The sequence below is a fragment of the Eubalaena glacialis genome, chromosome 19 (genome assembly GCF_028564815.1).
Source record: "Eubalaena glacialis isolate mEubGla1 chromosome 19, mEubGla1.1.hap2.+ XY, whole genome shotgun sequence".
Lineage (NCBI taxonomy): Eukaryota > Metazoa > Chordata > Mammalia > Artiodactyla > Balaenidae > Eubalaena > Eubalaena glacialis.
The window spans coordinates 43,818,299-43,842,866 of record NC_083734.1 but is presented as its reverse complement, the minus strand read 5'-3'; the positions used below and the strand labels follow the sequence as shown (position 1 = coordinate 43,842,866).

Genomic DNA, 24,568 nt, shown 5'->3' with positions numbered 1-24,568 from the left:
AAGTCTATGAAGTCCCAATATTTGGTAACCCCTCAGAAAAAGTCAATTAAAGTTCAAGAACTTGTTAGTGTCCAGGGGTGGTTGAAGAGATAATTGCTTCATGGATTGAGTTGGAAGTTGAACTTTCAAGTTGAAAATCAGCAACCTGGCTTTTAGCAGGTGGGCTGCCAGCAAGTGGGCTCACAGCAGGTGGGCTGGCAGCAGCAGGCTAGGCGGCAGCAGGACCGTCCACAGTAGGATGGGCGGCAGCAGGAGGTCTGGGCATGGTGCAGCTGGCAGCAGCACGGGGGGGTGCAGCTCACCACACAGCAGGGAGGCAGGCAGGTGCCCTCCACGCGGCAGTCAGGTCGGCACCACCTGGTGCGGCAGCTCACAGCTCCACTGCCTCCCTCCTGGCCACAGCCAATGCTACCAGCAATGCCACAGCCAGTCTCACAGCCACTGGTCTGGCAGAAGGTTGGCTGGCAACACCTGGTTTGGCAGCAGGTTGGCTGACAGCAGCTGGAGCCACAGGTCCCACCAGTGGAACAGATGGGAAATCCACAGAAGCTAGTGGAACAGCAGGCCATGGTGTCAGGAGTTAGGTTGAGAGTTGACTTGTTAAGAGAAGTTTCTGAGTTTTGGCCGCACTTTCCACGTCTGGCCTTTTATATATCCTGTAGAGCCGTGTATTTCCCTAACATTTAGCATTTTTCCTTGATACCATTGCGAAGTCAGTCTCTGACTGGCTAATACCTGAGTTGTTAAGGTTATAAATAGCATTTTCAATGGACTGCTTGGGTCATTGTTCAATTAAATCTCATTATGTTTCTTCTTTGCCCTTTGGATCAAGCCAAGGCTCATTATGGAAGCCACATGATAGTCTAGACTTGGGCCAACCATTGCCCTGGCTTGCTTTGTCATAAATGTCCTTTGACAACCTTGAGGCCAAGTTTATCTAAACTGAACATTCTCTTCCTAACTGGTCATTCAATTAAGGACCATGATCTCGTAAACAATTCGTCTTGACTTGGAATGGCTACCATTAGTGTCATCAAAACGTGAGCTATCACCTGATTCATCAACATCAGAAGAAGTATGCTTTTCTGTGTTCCGTTTGTGCAAGTTACAGGATCCTCAGAACTCGAACAAGTATTTTTGTTATCAATGTACATATTCCCAACTGAAACCCTTAATGACTTTTCTTGTGGATTGTTTCCTGACTCTACTAAATTAAAAATCATATGCTAGTAATAAATACGCATTTTAAGAAGTCAAACAGTAGGCAGGCATATAAAGAAAATTTAATGTTCTTCCTCCTTTCCCCAAAACATACACATCCCTTCCAAGACTAGTACTTCAGAGATAATCAATATTAATACTTTTGGTGCACGTACTTTGACACATTTCTCCCTGCTTGTGCAAACATACACCAGTGTATGTACACATATATTGTCTTGCTTAGTAAAGTTGGGGTCTCCTATACCTATTTATTTAAAAAATTTTTAATTGTAATAAAATACACATAACATAAAATTTACCATCTTAACCATTTTTAAGTGTACAGTTCACTAGTGTTAAGCATATTCACATTGTTGTGCAATCAATCTCCAGAACTCTTTTTGTCTTACGCAACTGAAACTCTATATCCATCAAACAACCACTCTCCCATTCTCCCCTCCCCAAGCTCTTGGCAGTCATCATTCTAATGTGTGTTTTGATGAATTTGACTGCTCTTTGTACCTCATGTAAGTTGAATCATACAGTATTTATCTTTTTGTGACTGGCTTATTTCACTCAGCGTAATGTCCTCGAGATTCATCCACATTGTAGAATATGACAGAATTTCCTTCCTTTTTAAGGCTGAATAGGATTCCATTGTATGCTTGTTCCACCATTTGTTTATCCATTCATCCCTCGATGACACTTGGGTTGCTTCCCCCTTTTAGCTATTTGCAATTAGTGCTGCCAGGAACATGGGTGTACAAATATCTCTTCCAGACCATGCTGTCAATTCTTTCGGGTATACACCTAGGAGTAGAACTGCTGGATCATATGGTAATTCTATTTTTGATTTTTTGAGTAACTGCCATACGGTTTCCCATAGTGGGAGTATCATTTTACAGTCACACCAGCAGTGCACAGGGGTTCCAAGTTTTCCACGTCCTTGCCAACACTTTGAGTTTTTTGAGAGTAGCCATTCAAATGGATGTGAGGTGGTATGACACTGTGGTTTTGGTCTGCACTTTCCTAATGATCAGTGATACTGAACATCTTTTCATGTGTTTTTGGGCCATTTGTATATCTTCTTCGTCGATATGTCCATTCATGTCCTTTGCCCAGTTTTTTTTTGTTGTTGTTGTTCTTGTTTTGTTGTTGAGTTGTAGGAGTTCTTTATATATTGTGGAATATTAACCCCTCATCAGATATACGATTTGCAAATACCTTCTCCCATACAGTAGATTGCCTTTTCATTTTGTTGTGTCCTTTGATGCAGAGAAGTTTTTAATTTTGAATTAGTTCAGTTTGCCTGTTTCTTAACTTTCATTGTCTATTCTTTTGGTGTCATATCCAAGACATCATTACCAAATCCAATATCATGAAGATTTTCCTCTGTGTTTTCTTTAACGAGTTTTATAGTTTTCGCTTTTATATGTAAGCCTTTGATCTATTTTGAGTTAACTTTTGTAGACGTTTTGAGATAAGGGTCCAACTTCATTTTTTTGCATGTGGACATCTGGTTTTCCCAACACCATTTGTTGAAAAGATTGCCCTTTCCTATTGAATGGTCTTGGCACCTCTGTTGAAGATCTTTTGACCACACATGTGAGGGTTAATTTTGGGCTCTCTATTCTATTCCATATTTGTCTATATGTCTGCTTTTAGGTCAGTACCATGCTGTTTTGATTACTGTAGCTTTGTAGTGTAGTTTGGAATCAGAGCATGAGATGCCTCCAGCTTTGTTCTTCTTTCTCAAGATTGCTTTGGCTATTCAGGGCCTTTTGTGGTTCCATACAAATTTTAGGATTGTTTGTTATATCCTGGAAAATGCCATTGGAATTTTGATAAGGATTGCATTGAATCTGTAGATTACTTTAAGTAGTGTGGACATTTTAACAATAGTAATTCTTCCAGCCATGAGCATGGAATACCTTTCCCTCAGTAAACCCTCAGATATTTTTAGTTTGTGCTCTTTATGGGGATTAACCTCCCCTGGATTTGATCATATATCCTAACATGGTATAAGAAGAGTACCACGGGATATCAAAGTCAGATTAGAATCTTTTTGGTGACACTCAATGAAGAAAAAGAGATATGTTTGCCGTACCAAATATGTATAATTTATTAGACCTTGCTATATTATTCCCCTCTCATAGGAAGTGAAAGTTGCAAGACGGTGGAGTTTAGGAGGTGAATGTGTCTGAGAAGGACAGATGGTTCTTCCTCAGCTTTGGCAGCATTGAGCTGTGGAGAGGAGGCTCGCTGAAGGTCAATCCCAAGGCAAACTTGCTTTCCCATTTCTTGGGTCCAATTTGTATTTTGGTGGCCTTAGTGGAGAGATCAAGATCTTTCTAGTGTTGAATGGAATCAGATAAGTCTATGAAGTCCCAATATTTGGTAACCCCTCAGAAAAAGTCAATTAAAGTTCAAGAACTTGTTAGTGTCCAGGGGTGGTTGAAGAGATAATTGCTTCATGGATTGAGTTGGAAGTTGAACTTTCAAGTTGAAAATCAGCAACCTGGCTTTTAGCAGGTGGGCTGCCAGCAAGTGGGCTCACAGCAGGTGGGCTGGCAGCAGCAGGCTAGGCGGCAGCAGGACCGTCCACAGTAGGATGGGCGGCAGCAGGAGGTCTGGGCATGGTGCAGCTGGCAGCAGCACGGGGGGGTGCAGCTCACCACACAGCAGGGAGGCAGGCAGGTGCCCTCCACGCGGCAGTCAGGTCGGCACCACCTGGTGCGGCAGCTCACAGCTCCACTGCCTCCCTCCTGGCCACAGCCAATGCTACCAGCAATGCCACAGCCAGTCTCACAGCCACTGGTCTGGCAGAAGGTTGGCTGGCAACACCTGGTTTGGCAGCAGGTTGGCTGACAGCAGCTGGAGCCACAGGTCCCACCAGTGGAACAGATGGGAAATCCACAGAAGCTAGTGGAACAGCAGGCCATGGTGTCAGGAGTTAGGTTGAGAGTTGACTTGTTAAGAGAAGTTTCTGAGTTTTGGCCGCACTTTCCACGTCTGGCCTTTTATATATCCTGTAGAGCCGTGTATTTCCCTAACATTTAGCATTTTTCCTTGATACCATTGCGAAGTCAGTCTCTGACTGGCTAATACCTGAGTTGTTAAGGTTATAAATAGCATTTTCAATGGACTGCTTGGGTCATTGTTCAATTAAATCTCATTATGTTTCTTCTTTGCCCTTTGGATCAAGCCAAGGCTCATTATGGAAGCCACATGATAGTCTAGACTTGGGCCAACCATTGCCCTGGCTTGCTTTGTCATAAATGTCCTTTGACAACCTTGAGGCCGAGTTTATCTAAACTGAACATTCTCTTCCTAACTGGTCATTCAATTAAGGACCATGATCTCGTAAACAATTCGTCTTGACTTGGAATGGCTACCATTAGTGTCATCAAAACGGGAGCTATCACCTGATTCATCAACATCAGAAGAAGTATGCTTTTCTGTGTTCCGTTTGTGCAAGTTACAGGATCCTCAGAACTCGAACAAGTATTTTTGTTATCAATGTACATATTCCCAACTGAAACCCTTAATGACTTTTCTTGTGGATTGTTTCCTGACTCTACTAAATTAAAAATCATATGCTAGCAATAAATACACGTTTTTAGAAGTCAAACAGTAGGCAGGCATATAAAGAAAATTTAATGTTCTTCCTCCTTTCCCCAAAACATACACATCCCTTCCAAGACTAGTACTTCAGAGATAATCAATATTAATACTTTTGGTGCACGTACTTTGACACATTTCTCCCTGCTTGTGCAAACATACACCAGTGTATGTACACATATATTGTCTTGCTTAGTAAAGTTGGGGTCTCCTATACCTATTTATTTAAAAAATTTTTAATTGTAATAAAATACACATAACATAAAATTTACCATCTTAACCATTTTTAAGTGTACAGTTCACTAGTGTTAAGCATATTCACATTGTTGTGCAATCAATCTCCAGAACTCTTTTTGTCTTACGCAACTGAAACTCTATATCCATTATACAACCACTCTCCCATTCTCCCCTCCCCAAGCTCTTGGCAGTCATCATTCTAATGTGTGTTTTGATGAATTTGACTGCTCTTTGTACCTCATGTAAGTTGAATCATACAGTATTTATCTTTTTGTGACTGGCTTATTTCACTTAGCGTAATGTCCTCGAGATTCATCCACATTGTAGAATATGACAGAATTTCCTTCCTTTTTAAGGCTGAATAGGATTCCATTGTATGCTTGTTCCACCATTTGTTTATCCATTCATCCCTCGATGACACTTGGGTTGCTTCCCCCTTTTAGCTATTTGCAATTAGTGCTGCCAGGAACATGGGTGTACAAATATCTCTTCCAGACCATGCTGTCAATTCTTTCGGGTATATACCTAGGAGTAGAACTGCTGGATCATATGGTAATTCTATTTTTGATTTTTTGAGTAACTGCCATACGGTTTCCCATAGTGGGTGTGTCATTTTACAGTCACACCAGCAGTGCACAGGGGTTCCAATTTTTCCACGTCCCTGCCAACACTTTGAGTTTTTTGAGAGTAGCCATTCAAATAGATGTGAGGTGGTATGTCACTGTGGTTTTGGTCTGCACTTTCCTAATGATCAGTGATACTGAGCGTCTTTTCATGTGTTTCTTGGCCTTTTCTATATCTTCTTTGGGGATATGTCCATTCATGTCCTTTGCCCAGTTTTTTGTTGTTGTTGTTGTTCTTGTTTTGTTGTTGAGTTGTAAGAGTTCTTTATATATTGTGGAATATTAACCCCTCATCAGATATACGATTTGCAAATACCTTCTCCCATACAGTAGATTGCCTTTTCATTTTGTTGTGTCCTTTGATGCAGAGAAGTTTTTAATTTTGAATTAGTTCAGTTTGCCTGTTTCTTAACTTTCATTGTCTATTCTTTTGGTGTCATATCCAAGACATCATTACCAAATCCAATATCATGAAGATTTTCCTCAGTGTTTTCTTTAACGAGTTTTATAGTTTTCGCTTTTATATGTAAGCCTTTGATCTATTTTGAGTTAACTTTTGTAGACGTTTTGAGATAAGGGTCCAACTTCATTTTTTTGCATGTGGACATCTGGTTTTCCCAACACCATTTGTTGAAAAGATTGCCCTTTCCTATTGAATGGTCTTGGCACCTCTGTTGAAGATCTTTTGACCACATATGTGAGGCTTAATTCTGGGCTCTCTATTCTATTCCATATTTGTCTATATGTCTGCTTTTAGGTCAGTACCATGCTGTTTTGATTACTGTAGCTTTGTAGTGTAGTTTGAAATCAGAGCATGAGATGCCTCCAGCTTTGTTCTTCTTTCTCAAGATTGCTTTGGCTATTCAGGGCCTTTTGTGGTTCCATACAAATTTTAGGATTGTTTGTTATATCCTGGAAAATGCCATTGGAATTTTGATAAGGATTGCATTGAATCTGTAGATTACTTTAAGTAGTGTGGACATTTTAACAATAGTAATTCTTCCAGCCATGAGCATGGAATACCTTTCCCTCAGTAAACCCTCAGATATTTTTAGTTTGTGCTCTTTATGGGGATTAACCTCCCCTGGATTTGATCATATATCCTAACATGGTATAAGAAGAGTACCACGGGATATCAAAGTCAGATTAGAATCTTTTTGGTGACACTCAATGAAGAAAAAGAGATATGTTTGCCGTACCAAATATGTATAATTTATTAGACCTTGCTATATTATTCCCCTCTCATAGGAAGTGAAAGTTGCAAGACGGTGGAGTTTAGGAGGTGAATGTGTCTGAGAAGGACAGATGGTTCTTCCTCAGCTTTGGCAGCATTGAGCTGTGGAGAGGAGGCTCGCTGAAGGTCAATCCCAAGGCAAACTTGCTTTCCCATTTCTTGGGTCCAATTTGTATTTTGGTGGCCTTAGTGGAGAGATCAAGATCTTTCTAGTGTTGAATGGAATCAGATAAGTCTATGAAGTCCCAATATTTGGTAACCCCTCAGAAAAAGTCAATTAAAGTTCAAGAACTTGTTAGTGTCCAGGGGTGGTTGAAGAGATAATTGCTTCATGGATTGAGTTGGAAGTTGAACTTTCAAGTTGAAAATCAGCAACCTGGCTTTTAGCAGGTGGGCTGCCAGCAAGTGGGCTCACAGCAGGTGGGCTGGCAGCAGCAGGCTAGGCGGCAGCAGGACCGTCCACAGTAGGATGGGCGGCAGCAGGAGGTCTGGGCATGGTGCAGCTGGCAGCAGCACGGGGGGGTGCAGCTCACCACACAGCAGGGAGGCAGGCAGGTGCCCTCCACGCGGCAGTCAGGTCGGCACCACCTGGTGCGGCAGCTCACAGCTCCACTGCCTCCCTCCTGGCCACAGCCAATGCTACCAGCAATGCCACAGCCAGTCTCACAGCCACTGGTCTGGCAGAAGGTTGGCTGGCAACACCTGGTTTGGCAGCAGGTTGGCTGACAGCAGCTGGAGCCACAGGTCCCACCAGTGGAACAGATGGGAAATCCACAGAAGCTAGTGGAACAGCAGGCCATGGTGTCAGGAGTTAGGTTGAGAGTTGACTTGTTAAGAGAAGTTTCTGAGTTTTGGCCGCACTTTCCACGTCTGGCCTTTTATATATCCTGTAGAGCCGTGTATTTCCCTAACATTTAGCATTTTTCCTTGATACCATTGCGAAGTCAGTCTCTGACTGGCTAATACCTGAGTTGTTAAGGTTATAAATAGCATTTTCAATGGACTGCTTGGGTCATTGTTCAATTAAATCTCATTATGTTTCTTCTTTGCCCTTTGGATCAAGCCAAGGCTCATTATGGAAGCCACATGATAGTCTAGACTTGGGCCAACCATTGCCCTGGCTTGCTTTGTCATAAATGTCCTTTGACAACCTTGAGGCCGAGTTTATCTAAACTGAACATTCTCTTCCTAACTGGTCATTCAATTAAGGACCATGATCTCGTAAACAATTCGTCTTGACTTGGAATGGCTACCATTAGTGTCATCAAAACGTGAGCTATCACCTGATTCATCAACATCAGAAGAAGTATGCTTTTCTGTGTTCCGTTTGTGCAAGTTACAGGATCCTCAGAACTCGAACAAGTATTTTTGTTATCAATGTACATATTCCCAACTGAAACCCTTAATGACTTTTCTTGTGGATTGTTTCCTGACTCTACTAAATTAAAAATCATATGCTAGTAATAAATACGCATTTTAAGAAGTCAAACAGTAGGCAGGCATATAAAGAAAATTTAATGTTCTTCCTCCTTTCCCCAAAACATACACATCCCTTCCAAGACTAGTACTTCAGAGATAATCAATATTAATACTTTTGGTGCACGTACTTTGACACATTTCTCCCTGCTTGTGCAAACATACACCAGTGTATGTACACATATATTGTCTTGCTTAGTAAAGTTGGGGTCTCCTATACCTATTTATTTAAAAAATTTTTAATTGTAATAAAATACACATAACATAAAATTTACCATCTTAACCATTTTTAAGTGTACAGTTCACTAGTGTTAAGCATATTCACATTGTTGTGCAATCAATCTCCAGAACTCTTTTTGTCTTACGCAACTGAAACTCTATATCCATCAAACAACCACTCTCCCATTCTCCCCTCCCCAAGCTCTTGGCAGTCATCATTCTAATGTGTGTTTTGATGAATTTGACTGCTCTTTGTACCTCATGTAAGTTGAATCATACAGTATTTATCTTTTTGTGACTGGCTTATTTCACTCAGCGTAATGTCCTCGAGATTCATCCACATTGTAGAATATGACAGAATTTCCTTCCTTTTTAAGGCTGAATAGGATTCCATTGTATGCTTGTTCCACCATTTGTTTATCCATTCATCCCTCGATGACACTTGGGTTGCTTCCCCCTTTTAGCTATTTGCAATTAGTGCTGCCAGGAACATGGGTGTACAAATATCTCTTCCAGACCATGCTGTCAATTCTTTCGGGTATACACCTAGGAGTAGAACTGCTGGATCATATGGTAATTCTATTTTTGATTTTTTGAGTAACTGCCATACGGTTTCCCATAGTGGGAGTATCATTTTACAGTCACACCAGCAGTGCACAGGGGTTCCAAGTTTTCCACGTCCTTGCCAACACTTTGAGTTTTTTGAGAGTAGCCATTCAAATGGATGTGAGGTGGTATGTCACTGTGGTTTTGGTCTGCACTTTCCTAATGATCAGTGATACTGAACATCTTTTCATGTGTTTTTGGGCCATTTGTATATCTTCTTCGTCGATATGTCCATTCATGTCCTTTGCCCAGTTTTTTTTTGTTGTTGTTGTTCTTGTTTTGTTGTTGAGTTGTAGGAGTTCTTTATATATTGTGGAATATTAACCCCTCATCAGATATACGATTTGCAAATACCTTCTCCCATACAGTAGATTGCCTTTTCATTTTGTTGTGTCCTTTGATGCAGAGAAGTTTTTAATTTTGAATTAGTTCAGTTTGCCTGTTTCTTAACTTTCATTGTCTATTCTTTTGGTGTCATATCCAAGACATCATTACCAAATCCAATATCATGAAGATTTTCCTCAGTGTTTTCTTTAACGAGTTTTATAGTTTTCGCTTTTATATGTAAGCCTTTGATCTATTTTGAGTTAACTTTTGTAGACGTTTTGAGATAAGGGTCCAACTTCATTTTTTTGCATGTGGACATCTGGTTTTCCCAACACCATTTGTTGAAAAGATTGCCCTTTCCTATTGAATGGTCTTGGCACCTCTGTTGAAGATCTTTTGACCACATATGTGAGGCTTAATTCTGGGCTCTCTATTCTATTCCATATTTGTCTATATGTCTGCTTTTAGGTCAGTACCATGCTGTTTTGATTACTGTAGCTTTGTAGTGTAGTTTGAAATCAGAGCATGAGATGCCTCCAGCTTTGTTCTTCTTTCTCAAGATTGCTTTGGCTATTCAGGGCCTTTTGTGGTTCCATACAAATTTTAGGATTGTTTGTTATATCCTGGAAAATGCCATTGGAATTTTGATAAGGATTGCATTGAATCTGTAGATTACTTTAAGTAGTGTGGACATTTTAACAATAGTAATTCTTCCAGCCATGAGCATGGAATACCTTTCCCTCAGTAAACCCTCAGATATTTTTAGTTTGTGCTCTTTATGGGGATTAACCTCCCCTGGATTTGATCATATATCCTAACATGGTATAAGAAGAGTACCACGGGATATCAAAGTCAGATTAGAATCTTTTTGGTGACACTCAATGAAGAAAAAGAGATATGTTTGCCGTACCAAATATGTATAATTTATTAGACCTTGCTATATTATTCCCCTCTCATAGGAAGTGAAAGTTGCAAGACGGTGGAGTTTAGGAGGTGAATGTGTCTGAGAAGGACAGATGGTTCTTCCTCAGCTTTGGCAGCATTGAGCTGTGGAGAGGAGGCTCGCTGAAGGTCAATCCCAAGGCAAACTTGCTTTCCCATTTCTTGGGTCCAATTTGTATTTTGGTGGCCTTAGTGGAGAGATCAAGATCTTTCTAGTGTTGAATGGAATCAGATAAGTCTATGAAGTCCCAATATTTGGTAACCCCTCAGAAAAAGTCAATTAAAGTTCAAGAACTTGTTAGTGTCCAGGGGTGGTTGAAGAGATAATTGCTTCATGGATTGAGTTGGAAGTTGAACTTTCAAGTTGAAAATCAGCAACCTGGCTTTTAGCAGGTGGGCTGCCAGCAAGTGGGCTCACAGCAGGTGGGCTGGCAGCAGCAGGCTAGGCGGCAGCAGGACCGTCCACAGTAGGATGGGCGGCAGCAGGAGGTCTGGGCATGGTGCAGCTGGCAGCAGCACGGGGGGGTGCAGCTCACCACACAGCAGGGAGGCAGGCAGGTGCCCTCCACGCGGCAGTCAGGTCGGCACCACCTGGTGCGGCAGCTCACAGCTCCACTGCCTCCCTCCTGGCCACAGCCAATGCTACCAGCAATGCCACAGCCAGTCTCACAGCCACTGGTCTGGCAGAAGGTTGGCTGGCAACACCTGGTTTGGCAGCAGGTTGGCTGACAGCAGCTGGAGCCACAGGTCCCACCAGTGGAACAGATGGGAAATCCACAGAAGCTAGTGGAACAGCAGGCCATGGTGTCAGGAGTTAGGTTGAGAGTTGACTTGTTAAGAGAAGTTTCTGAGTTTTGGCCGCACTTTCCACGTCTGGCCTTTTATATATCCTGTAGAGCCGTGTATTTCCCTAACATTTAGCATTTTTCCTTGATACCATTGCGAAGTCAGTCTCTGACTGGCTAATACCTGAGTTGTTAAGGTTATAAATAGCATTTTCAATGGACTGCTTGGGTCATTGTTCAATTAAATCTCATTATGTTTCTTCTTTGCCCTTTGGATCAAGCCAAGGCTCATTATGGAAGCCACATGATAGTCTAGACTTGGGCCAACCATTGCCCTGGCTTGCTTTGTCATAAATGTCCTTTGACAACCTTGAGGCCGAGTTTATCTAAACTGAACATTCTCTTCCTAACTGGTCATTCAATTAAGGACCATGATCTCGTAAACAATTCGTCTTGACTTGGAATGGCTACCATTAGTGTCATCAAAACGTGAGCTATCACCTGATTCATCAACATCAGAAGAAGTATGCTTTTCTGTGTTCCGTTTGTGCAAGTTACAGGATCCTCAGAACTCGAACAAGTATTTTTGTTATCAATGTACATATTCCCAACTGAAACCCTTAATGACTTTTCTTGTGGATTGTTTCCTGACTCTACTAAATTAAAAATCATATGCTAGTAATAAATACGCATTTTAAGAAGTCAAACAGTAGGCAGGCATATAAAGAAAATTTAATGTTCTTCCTCCTTTCCCCAAAACATACACATCCCTTCCAAGACTAGTACTTCAGAGATAATCAATATTAATACTTTTGGTGCACGTACTTTGACACATTTCTCCCTGCTTGTGCAAACATACACCAGTGTATGTACACATATATTGTCTTGCTTAGTAAAGTTGGGGTCTCCTATACCTATTTATTTAAAAAATTTTTAATTGTAATAAAATACACATAACATAAAATTTACCATCTTAACCATTTTTAAGTGTACAGTTCACTAGTGTTAAGCATATTCACATTGTTGTGCAATCAATCTCCAGAACTCTTTTTGTCTTACGCAACTGAAACTCTATATCCATCAAACAACCACTCTCCCATTCTCCCCTCCCCAAGCTCTTGGCAGTCATCATTCTAATGTGTGTTTTGATGAATTTGACTGCTCTTTGTACCTCATGTAAGTTGAATCATACAGTATTTATCTTTTTGTGACTGGCTTATTTCACTCAGCGTAATGTCCTCGAGATTCATCCACATTGTAGAATATGACAGAATTTCCTTCCTTTTTAAGGCTGAATAGGATTCCATTGTATGCTTGTTCCACCATTTGTTTATCCATTCATCCCTCGATGACACTTGGGTTGCTTCCCCCTTTTAGCTATTTGCAATTAGTGCTGCCAGGAACATGGGTGTACAAATATCTCTTCCAGACCATGCTGTCAATTCTTTCGGGTATACACCTAGGAGTAGAACTGCTGGATCATATGGTAATTCTATTTTTGATTTTTTGAGTAACTGCCATACGGTTTCCCATAGTGGGAGTATCATTTTACAGTCACACCAGCAGTGCACAGGGGTTCCAAGTTTTCCACGTCCTTGCCAACACTTTGAGTTTTTTGAGAGTAGCCATTCAAATGGATGTGAGGTGGTATGACACTGTGGTTTTGGTCTGCACTTTCCTAATGATCAGTGATACTGAACATCTTTTCATGTGTTTTTGGGCCATTTGTATATCTTCTTCGTCAATATGTCCATTCATGTCCTTTGCCCAGTTTTTTTTTGTTGTTGTTGTTCTTGTTTTGTTGTTGAGTTGTAGGAGTTCTTTATATATTGTGGAATATTAACCCCTCATCAGATATACGATTTGCAAATACCTTCTCCCATACAGTAGATTGCCTTTTCATTTTGTTGTGTCCTTTGATGCAGAGAAGTTTTTAATTTTGAATTAGTTCAGTTTGCCTGTTTCTTAACTTTCATTGTCTATTCTTTTGGTGTCATATCCAAGACATCATTACCAAATCCAATATCATGAAGATTTTCCTCTGTGTTTTCTTTAACGAGTTTTATAGTTTTCGCTTTTATATGTAAGCCTTTGATCTATTTTGAGTTAACTTTTGTAGACGTTTTGAGATAAGGGTCCAACTTCATTTTTTTGCATGTGGACATCTGGTTTTCCCAACACCATTTGTTGAAAAGATTGCCCTTTCCTATTGAATGGTCTTGGCACCTCTGTTGAAGATCTTTTGACCACACATGTGAGGGTTAATTCTGGGCTCTCTATTCTATTCCATATTTGTCTATATGTCTGCTTTTAGGTCAGTACCATGCTGTTTTGATTACTGTAGCTTTGTAGTGTAGTTTGGAATCAGAGCATGAGATGCCTCCAGCTTTGTTCTTCTTTCTCAAGATTGCTTTGGCTATTCAGGGCCTTTTGTGGTTCCATACAAATTTTAGGATTGTTTGTTATATCCTGGAAAATGCCATTGGAATTTTGATAAGGATTGCATTGAATCTGTAGATTACTTTAAGTAGTGTGGACATTTTAACAATAGTAATTCTTCCAGCCATGAGCATGGAATACCTTTCCCTCAGTAAACCCTCAGATATTTTTAGTTTGTGCTCTTTATGGGGATTAACCTCCCCTGGATTTGATCATATATCCTAACATGGTATAAGAAGAGTACCACGGGATATCAAAGTCAGATTAGAATCTTTTTGGTGACACTCAATGAAGAAAAAGAGATATGTTTGCCGTACCAAATATGTATAATTTATTAGACCTTGCTATATTATTCCCCTCTCATAGGAAGTGAAAGTTGCAAGACGGTGGAGTTTAGGAGGTGAATGTGTCTGAGAAGGACAGATGGTTCTTCCTCAGCTTTGGCAGCATTGAGCTGTGGAGAGGAGGCTCGCTGAAGGTGAATCCCAAGGCAAACTTGCTTTCCCATTTCTTGGGTCCAATTTGTATTTTGGTGGCCTTAGTGGAGAGATCAAGATCTTTCTAGTGTTGAATGGAATCAGATAAGTCTATGAAGTCCCAATATTTGGTAACCCCTCAGAAAAAGTCAATTAAAGTTCAAGAACTTGTTAGTGTCCAGGGGTGGTTGAAGAGATAATTGCTTCATGGATTGAGTTGGAAGTTGAACTTTCAAGTTGAAAATCAGCAACCTGGCTTTTAGCAGGTGGGCTGCCAGCAAGTGGGCTCACAGCAGGTGGGCTGGCAGCAGCAGGCTAGGCGGCAGCAGGACCGTCCACAGTAGGATGGGCGGCAGCAGGAGGTCTGGGCATGGTGCAGCTGGCAGCAGCACGGGGGGGTGCAGCTCACCACACAGCAGGGAGGCAGGCAGGTGCCCTCCACGCGGCAGTCAGGTCGGCACCACCTGGTGCGGCAGCTCACAGCTCCACTGCCTCCCTCCTGGCCACAGCCAATGCTACCAGCAATGCCACAGCCAGTCTCACAGCCACTGGTCTGGCAGAAGGTTGGCTGGCAACACCTGGTTTGGCAGCAGGTTGGCTGACAGCAGCTGGAGCCACAGGTCCCACCAGTGGAACAGATGGGAAATCCACAGAAGCTAGTGGAACAGCAGGCCATGGTGTCAGGAGTTAGGTTGAGAGTTGACTTGTTAAGAGAAGTTTCTGAGTTTTGGCCGCACTTTCCACGTCTGGCCTTTTATATATCCTGTAGAGCCGTGTATTTCCCTAACATTTAGCATTTTTCCTTGATACCATTGCGAAGTCAGTCTCTGACTGGCTAATACCTGAGTTGTTAAGGTTATAAATAGCATTTTCAATGGACTGCTTGGGTCATTGTTCAATTAAATCTCATTATGTTTCTTCTTTGCCCTTTGGATCAAGCCAAGGCTCATTATGGAAGCCACATGATAGTCTAGACTTGGGCCAACCATTGCCCTGGCTTGCTTTGTCATAAATGTCCTTTGACAACCTTGAGGCCGAGTTTATCTAAACTGAACATTCTCTTCCTAACTGGTCATTCAATTAAGGACCATGATCTCGTAAACAATTCGTCTTGACTTGGAATGGCTACCATTAGTGTCATCAAAACGTGAGCTATCACCTGATTCATCAACATCAGAAGAAGTATGCTTTTCTGTGTTCCGTTTGTGCAAGTTACAGGATCCTCAGAACTCGAACAAGTATTTTTGTTATCAATGTACATATTCCCAACTGAAACCCTTAATGACTTTTCTTGTGGATTGTTTCCTGACTCTACTAAATTAAAAATCATATGCTAGCAATAAATACACGTTTTAAGAAGTCAAACAGTAGGCAGGCATATAAAGAAAATTTAATGTTCTTCCTCCTTTCCCCAAAACATACACATCCCTTCCAAGACTAGTACTTCAGAGATAATCAATATTAATACTTTTGGTGCACGTACTTTGACACATTTCTCCCTGCTTGTGCAAACATACACCAGTGTATGTACACATATATTGTCTTGCTTAGTAAAGTTGGGGTCTCCTATACCTATTTATTTAAAAAATTTTTAATTGTAATAAAATACACATAACATAAAATTTACCATCTTAACCATTTTTAAGTGTACAGTTCACTAGTGTTAAGCATATTCACATTGTTGTGCAATCAATCTCCAGAACTCTTTTTGTCTTACGCAACTGAAACTCTATATCCATTATACAACCACTCTCCCATTCTCCCCTCCCCAAGCTCTTGGCAGTCATCATTCTAATGTGTGTTTTGATGAATTTGACTGCTCTTTGTACCTCATGTAAGTTGAATCATACAGTATTTATCTTTTTGTGACTGGCTTATTTCACTTAGCGTAATGTCCTCGAGATTCATCCACATTGTAGAATATGACAGAATTTCCTTCCTTTTTAAGGCTGAATAGGATTCCATTGTATGCTTATTCCACCATTTGTTTATCCATTCATCCCTCGATGACACTTGGGTTGCTTCCCCCTTTTAGCTATTTGCAATTAGTGCTGCCAGGAACATGGGTGTACAAATATCTCTTCCAGACCATGCTGTCAATTCTTTCGGGTATATACCTAGGAGTAGAACTGCTGGATCATATGGTAATTCTATTTTTGATTTTTTGAGTAACTGCCATACGGTTTCCCATAGTGGGTGTGTCATTTTACAGTCACACCAGCAGTGCACAGGGGTTCCAATTTTTCCACGTCCCTGCCAACACTTTGAGTTTTTTGAGAGTAGCCATTCAAATAGATGTGAGGTGGTATGTCACTGTGGTTTTGGTCTGCACTTTCCTAATGATCAGTGATACTGAGCGTCTTTTCATGTGTTTCTTGGCCATTTGTATATCTTCTTTGGGGATATGTCCATTCATGTCCTTTGCCCAGTTTTTTGTTGTTGTTGTTGTTCTTGTTTTGTTGTTGAGTTGTAGGAGTTCTTTATATATTGTGGAATATTAACCCCTCATCAGATATACGATTTGCAAATACCTTCTCCCATACAGTAGATTGCCTTTTCATTTTGTTGTGTCCTTTGATGCAGAGAAGTTTTTAATTTTGAATTAGTTCAGTTTGCCTGTTTCTTAACTTTCATTGTCTATTCTTTTGGTGTCATATCCAAGACATCATTACCAAATCCAATATCATGAAGATTTTCCTCTGTGTTTTCTTTAACGAGTTTTATAGTTTTCGCTTTTATATGTAAGCCTTTGATCTATTTTGAATTAACTTTTGTAGACGTTTTGAGATAAGGGTCCAACTTCATTTTTTTGCATGTGGACATCTGGTTTTCCCAACACCATTTGTTGACAAGATTGCCCTTTCCTATTGAATGGTCTTGGCACCTCTGTTGAAGATCTTTTGACCACATATGTGAGGGTTAATTCTGGGCTCTCTATTCTATTCCATATTTGTCTATATGTCTGCTTTTAGGTCAGTACCATGCTGTTTTGATTACTGTAACTTTGTAGTGTAGTTTGAAATCAGAGCATGAGATGCCTCCAGCTTTGTTCTTCTTTCTCAAGATTGCTTTGGCTATTCAGGGCCTTTTGTGGTTCCATACAAATTTTAGGATTGTTTGTTATATCCTGGAAAATGCCATTGGAATTTTGATAAGGATTGCATTGAATCTGTAGATTACTTTAAGTAGTGTGGACATTTTAACAATAGTAATTCTTCCAGCCATGAGCATGGAATACCTTTCCCTCAGTAAACCCTCAGATATTTTTAGTTTGTGCTCTTTATGGGGATTAACCTCCCCTGGATTTGATCATATATCCTAACATGGTATAAGAAGAGTACCACGGGATATCAAAGTCAGATTAGAATCTTTTTGGTGACACTCAATGAAGAAAAAGAGATATGTTTGCCGTACCAAATATGTATAATTTATTAGACCTTGGTATATTATTCCCCTCTCATAGGAAGTGAAAGTTGCAAGACGGTGGAGTTTAGGAGGTGAATGTGTCTGAGAAGGACAGATGGTTCTTCCTCAGCTTTGGCAGCATTGAGCTGTGGAGAGGAGGCTCGCTGAAGGTCAATCCCAAGGCAAACTTGCTTTCCCATTTCTTGGGTCCAATTTGTATTTTGGTGGCCTTAGTGGAGAGATCAAGATCTTTCTAGTGTTGAATGGAATCAGATAAGTCTATGAAGTCCCAATATTTGGTAACCCCTCAGAAAAAGTCAATTAAAGTTCAAGAACTTGTTAGTGTCCAGGGGTGGTTGAAGAGATAATTGCTTCATGGATTGAGTTGGAAGTTGAACTTTCAAGTTGAAAATCAGCAACCTGGCTTTTAGCAGGTGGGCTGCCAGCAAGTGGGCTCACAGCAGGTGGGCTGGCAGCAGCAGGCTAGGCGGCAGCAGGACCGTCCACAGTAGGATGGGCGGCAGCAGGAGGTCTGGGCATGGTGCAGCTGGCAGCAGCACGGGGGGGTGCAGCTCACCACACAGCAGGGAGGCAGGCAGGTGCCCTCCACGCGGCAGTCAGGTCGGCACCACCTGGTGCGGCAGCTCACAGCTCCACTGCCTCCCTCCTGGCCACAGCCAATGCTACCAGCAATGCCACAGCCAGTCTCACAGCCACTGGTCTGGCAGAAGGTTGGCTGGCAACACCTGGTTTGGCAGCAGGTTGGCTGACAGCAGCTGGAGCCACAGGTCCCACCAGTGGAACAGATGGGAAATCCACAGAAGCTAGTGGAACAGCAGGCCATGGTGTCAGGAGTTAGGTTGAGAGTTGACTTGTTAAGAGAAGTTTCTGAGTTTTGGCCGCACTTTCCACGTCTGGCCTTTTATATATCCTGTAGAGCCGTGTATTTCCCTAACATTTAGCATTTTTCCTTGATACCATTGCGAAGTCAGTCTCTGACTGGCTAATACCTGAGTTGTTAAGGTTATAAATAGCATTTTCAATGGACTGCTTGGGTCATTGTTCAATTAAATCTCATTATGTTTCTTCTTTGCCCTTTGGATCAAGCCAAGGCTCATTATGGAAGCCACATGATAGTCTAGACTTGGGCCAACCATTGCCCTGGCTTGCTTTGTCATAAATGTCCTTTGACAACCTTGAGGCCGAGTTTATCTAAACTGAACATTCTCTTCCTAACTGGTCATTCAATTAAGGACCATGATCTCGTAAACAATTCGTCTTGACTTGGAATGGCTACCATTAGTGTCATCAAAACGTGAGCTATCACCTGATTCATCAACATCAGAAGAAGTATGCTTTTCTGTGTTCCGTTTGTGCAAGTTACAGGATCCTCAGAACTCGAACAAGTATTTTTGTTATCAATGTACATATTCCCAACTGAAACCCTTAATGACTTTTCTTGTGGATTGTTTCCTGACTCTACTAAATTAAAAATCATATGCTAGTAATAAATATGCATTTTAAGAAGTCAAACAGTAGGCAGGCATATAAAGAAAATTTAATGTTCTTCCTCCTTTCCCCAAAACATACACATCCCTTCCAAGACTAGTACTTCAGAGATAATCAATATTAATACTTTTGGTGCACGTACTTTGACACATTTCTCCCTGCTTGTGCAAACATACACCAGTGTATGTACACATATATTGTCTTGCTTAGTAAAGTTGGGGTCTCCTATACCTATTTATTTAAAAAATTTTTAATTGTAATAAAATACACATAACATAAAATTTACCATCTTAACCATTTTTAAGTGTACAGTTCACTAGTGTTAAGCATATTCACATTGTTGTGCAATCAATCTCCAGAACTCTTTTTGTCTTACGCAACTGAAACTCTATATCCATCAAACAACCACTCTCCCATTCTCCCCTCCCCAAGCTCTTGGCAGTCATCATTCTAATGTGTGTTTTGATGAATTTGACTGCTCTTTGTACCTCATGTAAGTTGAATCATACAGTATTTATCTTTTTGTGACTGGCTTATTTCACTCAGCGTAATGTCCTCGAGATTCATCCACATTGTAGAATATGACAGAATTTCCTTCCTTTTTAAGGCTGAATAGGATTCCATTGTATGCTTGTTCCACCATTTGTTTATCCATTCATCCCTCGATGACACTTGGGTTGCTTCCCCCTTTTAGCTATTTGCAATTAGTGCTGCCAGGAACATGGGTGTACAAATATCTCTTCCAGACCATGCTGTCAATTCTTTCGGGTATACACCTAGGAGTAGAACTGCTGGATCATATGGTAATTCTATTTTTGATTTTTTGAGTAACTGCCATACGGTTTCCCATAGTGGGAGTATCATTTTACAGTCACACCAGCAGTGCACAGGGGTTCCAAGTTTTCCACGTCCTTGCCAACACTTTGAGTTTTTTGAGAGTAGCCATTCAAATGGATGTGAGGTGGTATGACACTGTGGTTTTGGTCTGCACTTTCCTAATGATCAGTGATACTGAACATCTTTTCATGTGTTTTTGGGCCATTTGTATATCTTCTTCGTCGATATGTCCATTCATGTCCTTTGCCCAGTTTTTTTTTGTTGTTGTTGTTCTTGTTTTGTTGTTGAGTTGTAGGAGTTCTTTATATATTGTGGAATATTAACCCCTCATCAGATATACGATTTGCAAATACCTTCTCCCATACAGTAGATTGCCTTTTCATTTTGTTGTGTCCTTTGATGCAGAGAAGTTTTTAATTTTGAATTAGTTCAGTTTGCCTGTTTCTTAACTTTCATTGTCTATTCTTTTGGTGTCATATCCAAGACATCATTACCAAATCCAATATCATGAAGATTTTCCTCTGTGTTTTCTTTAACGAGTTTTATAGTTTTTGCTTTTATATGTAAGCCTTTGATCTATTTTGAGTTAACTTTTGTAGACGTTTTGAGATAAGGGTCCAACTTCATTTTTTTGCATGTGGACATCTGGTTTTCCCAACACCATTTGTTGAAAAGATTGCCCTTTCCTATTGAATGGTCTTGGCACCTCTGTTGAAGATCTTTTGACCACACATGTGAGGGTTAATTCTGGGCTCTCTATTCTATTCCATATTTGTCTATATGTCTGCTTTTAGGTCAGTACCATGCTGTTTTGATTACTGTAGCTTTGTAGTGTAGTTTGGAATCAGAGCATGAGATGCCTCCAGCTTTGTTCTTCTTTCTCAAGATTGCTTTGGCTATTCAGGGCCTTTTGTGGTTCCATACAAATTTTAGGATTGTTTGTTATATCCTGGAAAATGCCATTGGAATTTTGATAAGGATTGCATTGAATCTGTAGATTACTTTAAGTAGTGTGGACATTTTAACAATAGTAATTCTTCCAGCCATGAGCATGGAATACCTTTCCCTCAGTAAACCCTCAGATATTTTTAGTTTGTGCTCTTTATGGGGATTAACCTCCCCTGGATTTGATCATATATCCTAACATGGTATAAGAAGAGTACCACGGGATATCAAAGTCAGATTAGAATCTTTTTGGTGACACTCAATGAAGAAAAAGAGATATGTTTGCCGTACCAAATATGTATAATTTATTAGACCTTGCTATATTATTCCCCTCTCATAGGAAGTGAAAGTTGCAAGACGGTGGAGTTTAGGAGGTGAATGTGTCTGAGAAGGACAGATGGTTCTTCCTCAGCTTTGGCAGCATTGAGCTGTGGAGAGGAGGCTTGCTGAAGGTCAATCCCAAGGCAAACTTGCTTTCCCATTTCTTGGGTCCAATTTGTATTTTGGTGGCCTTAGTGGAGAGATCAAGATCTTTCTAGTGTTGAATGGAATCAGATAAGTCTATGAAGTCCCAATATTTGGTAACCCCTCAGAAAAAGTCAATTAAAGTTCAAGAACTTGTTAGTGTCCAGGGGTGGTTGAAGAGATAATTGCTTCATGGATTGAGTTGGAAGTTGAACTTTCAAGTTGAAAATCAGCAACCTGGCTTTTAGCAGGTGGGCTGCCAGCAAGTGGGCTCACAGCAGGTGGGCTGGCAGCAGCAGGCTAGGCGGCAGCAGGACCGTCCACAGTAGGATGGGCGGCAGCAGGAGGTCTGGGCATGGTGCAGCTGGCAGCAGCACGGGGGGGTGCAGCTCACCACACAGCAGGGAGGCAGGCAGGTGCCCTCCACGCGGCAGTCAGGTCGGCACCACCTGGTGCGGCAGCTCACAGCTCCACTGCCTCCCTCCTGGCCACAGCCAATGCTACCAGCAATGCCACAGCCAGTCTCACAGCCACTGGTCTGGCAGAAGGTTGGCTGGCAACACCTGGTTTGGCAGCAGGTTGGCTGACAGCAGCTGGAGCCACAGGTCCCACCAGTGGAACAGATGGGAAATCCACAGAAGCTAGTGGAACAGCAGGCCATGGTGTCAGGAGTTAGGTTGAGAGTTGACTTGTTAAGAGAAGTTTCTGAGTTTTGGCCGCACTTTCCACGTCTGGCCTTTTATATATCCTGTAGAGCCGTGTATTTCCCTAACATTTAGCATTTTTCCTTGATACCATTGCGAAGTCAGTCTCTGACTGGCTAATACCTGAGTTGTTAAGGTTATAAATAGCATTTTCAATGGACTGCTTGGGTCATTGTTCAATTAAATCTCATTATGTTTCTTCTTTGCCCTTTGGATCAAGCCAAGGCTCATTATGGAAGCCACATGATAGTCTAGACTTGGGCCAACCATTGCCCTGGCTTGCTTTGTCATAAATGTCCTTTGACAACCTTGAGGCAGAGTTTATCTAAACTGAACATTCTCTTCCTAACTGGTCATTCAATTAAGGACCATGATCTCGTAAACAATTCGTCTTGACTTGGAATGGCTACCATTAGTGTCATCAAAACGGGAGCTATCACCTGATTCATCAACATCAGAAGAAGTATGCTTTTCTGTGTTCCGTTTGTGCAAGTTACAGGATCCTCAGAACTCGAACAAGTATTTTTGTTATCAATGTACATATTCCCAACTGAAACCCTTAATGACTTTTCTTGTGGATTGTTTCCTGACTCTACTAAATTAAAAATCATATGCTAGCAATAAATACACGTTTTAAGAAGTCAAACAGTAGGCAGGCATATAAAGAAAATTTAATGTTCTTCCTCCTTTCCCCAAAACATACACATCCCTTCCAAGACTAGTACTTCAGAGATAATCAATATTAATACTTTTGGTGCACGTACTTTGACACATTTCTCCCTGCTTGTGCAAACATACACCAGTGTATGTACACATATATTGTCTTGCTTAGTAAAGTTGGGGTCTCCTATACCTATTTATTTAAAAAATTTTTAATTGTAATAAAATACACATAACATAAAATTTACCATCTTAACCATTTTTAAGTGTACAGTTCACTAGTGTTAAGCATATTCACATTGTTGTGCAATCAATCTCCAGAACTCTTTTTGTCTTACGCAACTGAAACTCTATATCCATTATACAACCACTCTCCCATTCTCCCCTCCCCAAGCTCTTGGCAGTCATCATTCTAATGTGTGTTTTGATGAATTTGACTGCTCTTTGTACCTCATGTAAGTTGAATCATACAGTATTTATCTTTTTGTGACTGGCTTATTTCACTTAGCGTAATGTCCTCGAGATTCATCCACATTGTAGAATATGACAGAATTTCCTTCCTTTTTAAGGCTGAATAGGATTCCATTGTATGCTTGTTCCACCATTTGTTTATCCATTCATCCCTCGATGACACTTGGGTTGCTTCCCCCTTTTAGCTATTTGCAATTAGTGCTGCCAGGAACATGGGTGTACAAATATCTCTTCCAGACCATGCTGTCAATTCTTTCGGGTATATACCTAGGAGTAGAACTGCTGGATCATATGGTAATTCTATTTTTGATTTTTTGAGTAACTGCCATACGGTTTCCCATAGTGGGTGTATCATTTTACAGTCACACCAGCAGTGCACAGGGGTTCCAGTTTTTCCACGTCCCTGCCAACACTTTGAGTTTTTTGAGAGTAGCCATTCAAATAGATGTGAGGTGGTATGTCACTGTGGTTTTGGTCTGCACTTTCCTAATGATCAGTGATACTGAGCATCTTTTCATGTGTTTTTTGGCCATTTGTATATCTTCTTTGTAGCTATGTCCATTCATGTCCTTTGCCCAGTTTTTTGTTGTTGTTGTTCTTCTTCTTTTGTTGTTGAGTTGTAGGAGTTCTTTATAATTGTGGAATATTAACCCCTCATCAGATATACGATTTGCAAATACCTTCTTCCATACAGTAGATTGCCTTTTCATTTTGTTGTGTCCTTTGATGCAGAGAAGTTTTTAATTTTGATGTAGTTCAGTTTGCCTGTTTTTTAACTTTCATTGTCTATTCTTTTGGTGTCATATCCAAGACATCATTACCAAATCCAATATCATGAAGATTTTCCTCTGTGTTTTCTTTAACGAGTTTTATAGTTTTCGCTTTTATATGTAAGCCTTTGATCTATTTTGAGTTAACTTTTGTAGACGTTTTGAGATAAGGGTCCAACTTCTTTTTTTTGCATGTGGACATCTGGTTTTCCCAACACCATTTGTTGAAAAGATTGCCCTTTCCTATTGAATGGTCTTGGCACCTCTGTTGAAGATCTTTTGACCACATATGTGAGGCTTAATTCTGGGCTCTCTATTCTATTCCATATTTGTCTATATGTCTGCTTTTAGGTCAGTACCATGCTGTTTTGATTATTGTAGCTTTGTAGCGTAGTTTGAAATCAGAGCATGAGATGCCTCCAGCTTTGTTCTTCTTTCTCAAGATTGCTTTGGCTATTCAGGGCCTTTTGTGGTTCCATACAAATTTTAGGATTGTTTGTTATATCCTGGAAAATGCCATTGGAATTTTGATAAGGATTGCATTGAATCTGTAGATTACTTTGGTGGTATGGACATTTTAACAATAGTAATTCTTCCAGCCATGAGCATGGAATACC

General features: G+C 40.7%; 7 protein-coding genes across 7 annotated transcripts; all 7 read right to left on the bottom strand.

Moving 5' to 3' along the window:
* Positions 1 to 152: 152 nt before the first annotated feature.
* LOC133080308 (keratin, high-sulfur matrix protein, B2A-like) lies at positions 153 to 569 on the bottom strand. Its single transcript, XM_061176207.1, has one exon. It carries the CDS (start codon positions 567 to 569, stop codon positions 153 to 155), a length of 417 nt encoding a protein of 138 aa, XP_061032190.1.
* Positions 570 to 3,725: 3,156 nt separating this feature from the next.
* On the bottom strand, positions 3,726 to 4,142 carry LOC133080300 (keratin, high-sulfur matrix protein, B2A-like). The gene has a single exon (XM_061176200.1). The coding sequence runs from the start codon at positions 4,140 to 4,142 to the stop codon at positions 3,726 to 3,728; it is 417 nt and encodes a 138-aa protein (XP_061032183.1).
* A 3,156-nt stretch (positions 4,143 to 7,298) lies between these two features.
* Positions 7,299 to 7,715, bottom strand: LOC133080314 (keratin, high-sulfur matrix protein, B2A-like). Its single transcript, XM_061176212.1, has one exon. It carries the CDS (start codon positions 7,713 to 7,715, stop codon positions 7,299 to 7,301), a length of 417 nt encoding a protein of 138 aa, XP_061032195.1.
* A 3,156-nt stretch (positions 7,716 to 10,871) lies between these two features.
* On the bottom strand, positions 10,872 to 11,288 carry LOC133080313 (keratin, high-sulfur matrix protein, B2A-like). Its single transcript, XM_061176211.1, has one exon. The coding sequence runs from the start codon at positions 11,286 to 11,288 to the stop codon at positions 10,872 to 10,874; it is 417 nt and encodes a 138-aa protein (XP_061032194.1).
* Positions 11,289 to 14,444: 3,156 nt separating this feature from the next.
* LOC133080315 (keratin, high-sulfur matrix protein, B2A-like) lies at positions 14,445 to 14,861 on the bottom strand. The gene has a single exon (XM_061176213.1). The coding sequence runs from the start codon at positions 14,859 to 14,861 to the stop codon at positions 14,445 to 14,447; it is 417 nt and encodes a 138-aa protein (XP_061032196.1).
* A 3,156-nt stretch (positions 14,862 to 18,017) lies between these two features.
* LOC133080312 (keratin, high-sulfur matrix protein, B2A-like) lies at positions 18,018 to 18,434 on the bottom strand. The gene has a single exon (XM_061176210.1). The coding sequence runs from the start codon at positions 18,432 to 18,434 to the stop codon at positions 18,018 to 18,020; it is 417 nt and encodes a 138-aa protein (XP_061032193.1).
* A 3,156-nt stretch (positions 18,435 to 21,590) lies between these two features.
* On the bottom strand, positions 21,591 to 22,007 carry LOC133080317 (keratin, high-sulfur matrix protein, B2A-like). The gene has a single exon (XM_061176215.1). It carries the CDS (start codon positions 22,005 to 22,007, stop codon positions 21,591 to 21,593), a length of 417 nt encoding a protein of 138 aa, XP_061032198.1.
* Between the last annotated feature and the right edge of the window lie 2,561 nt (positions 22,008 to 24,568).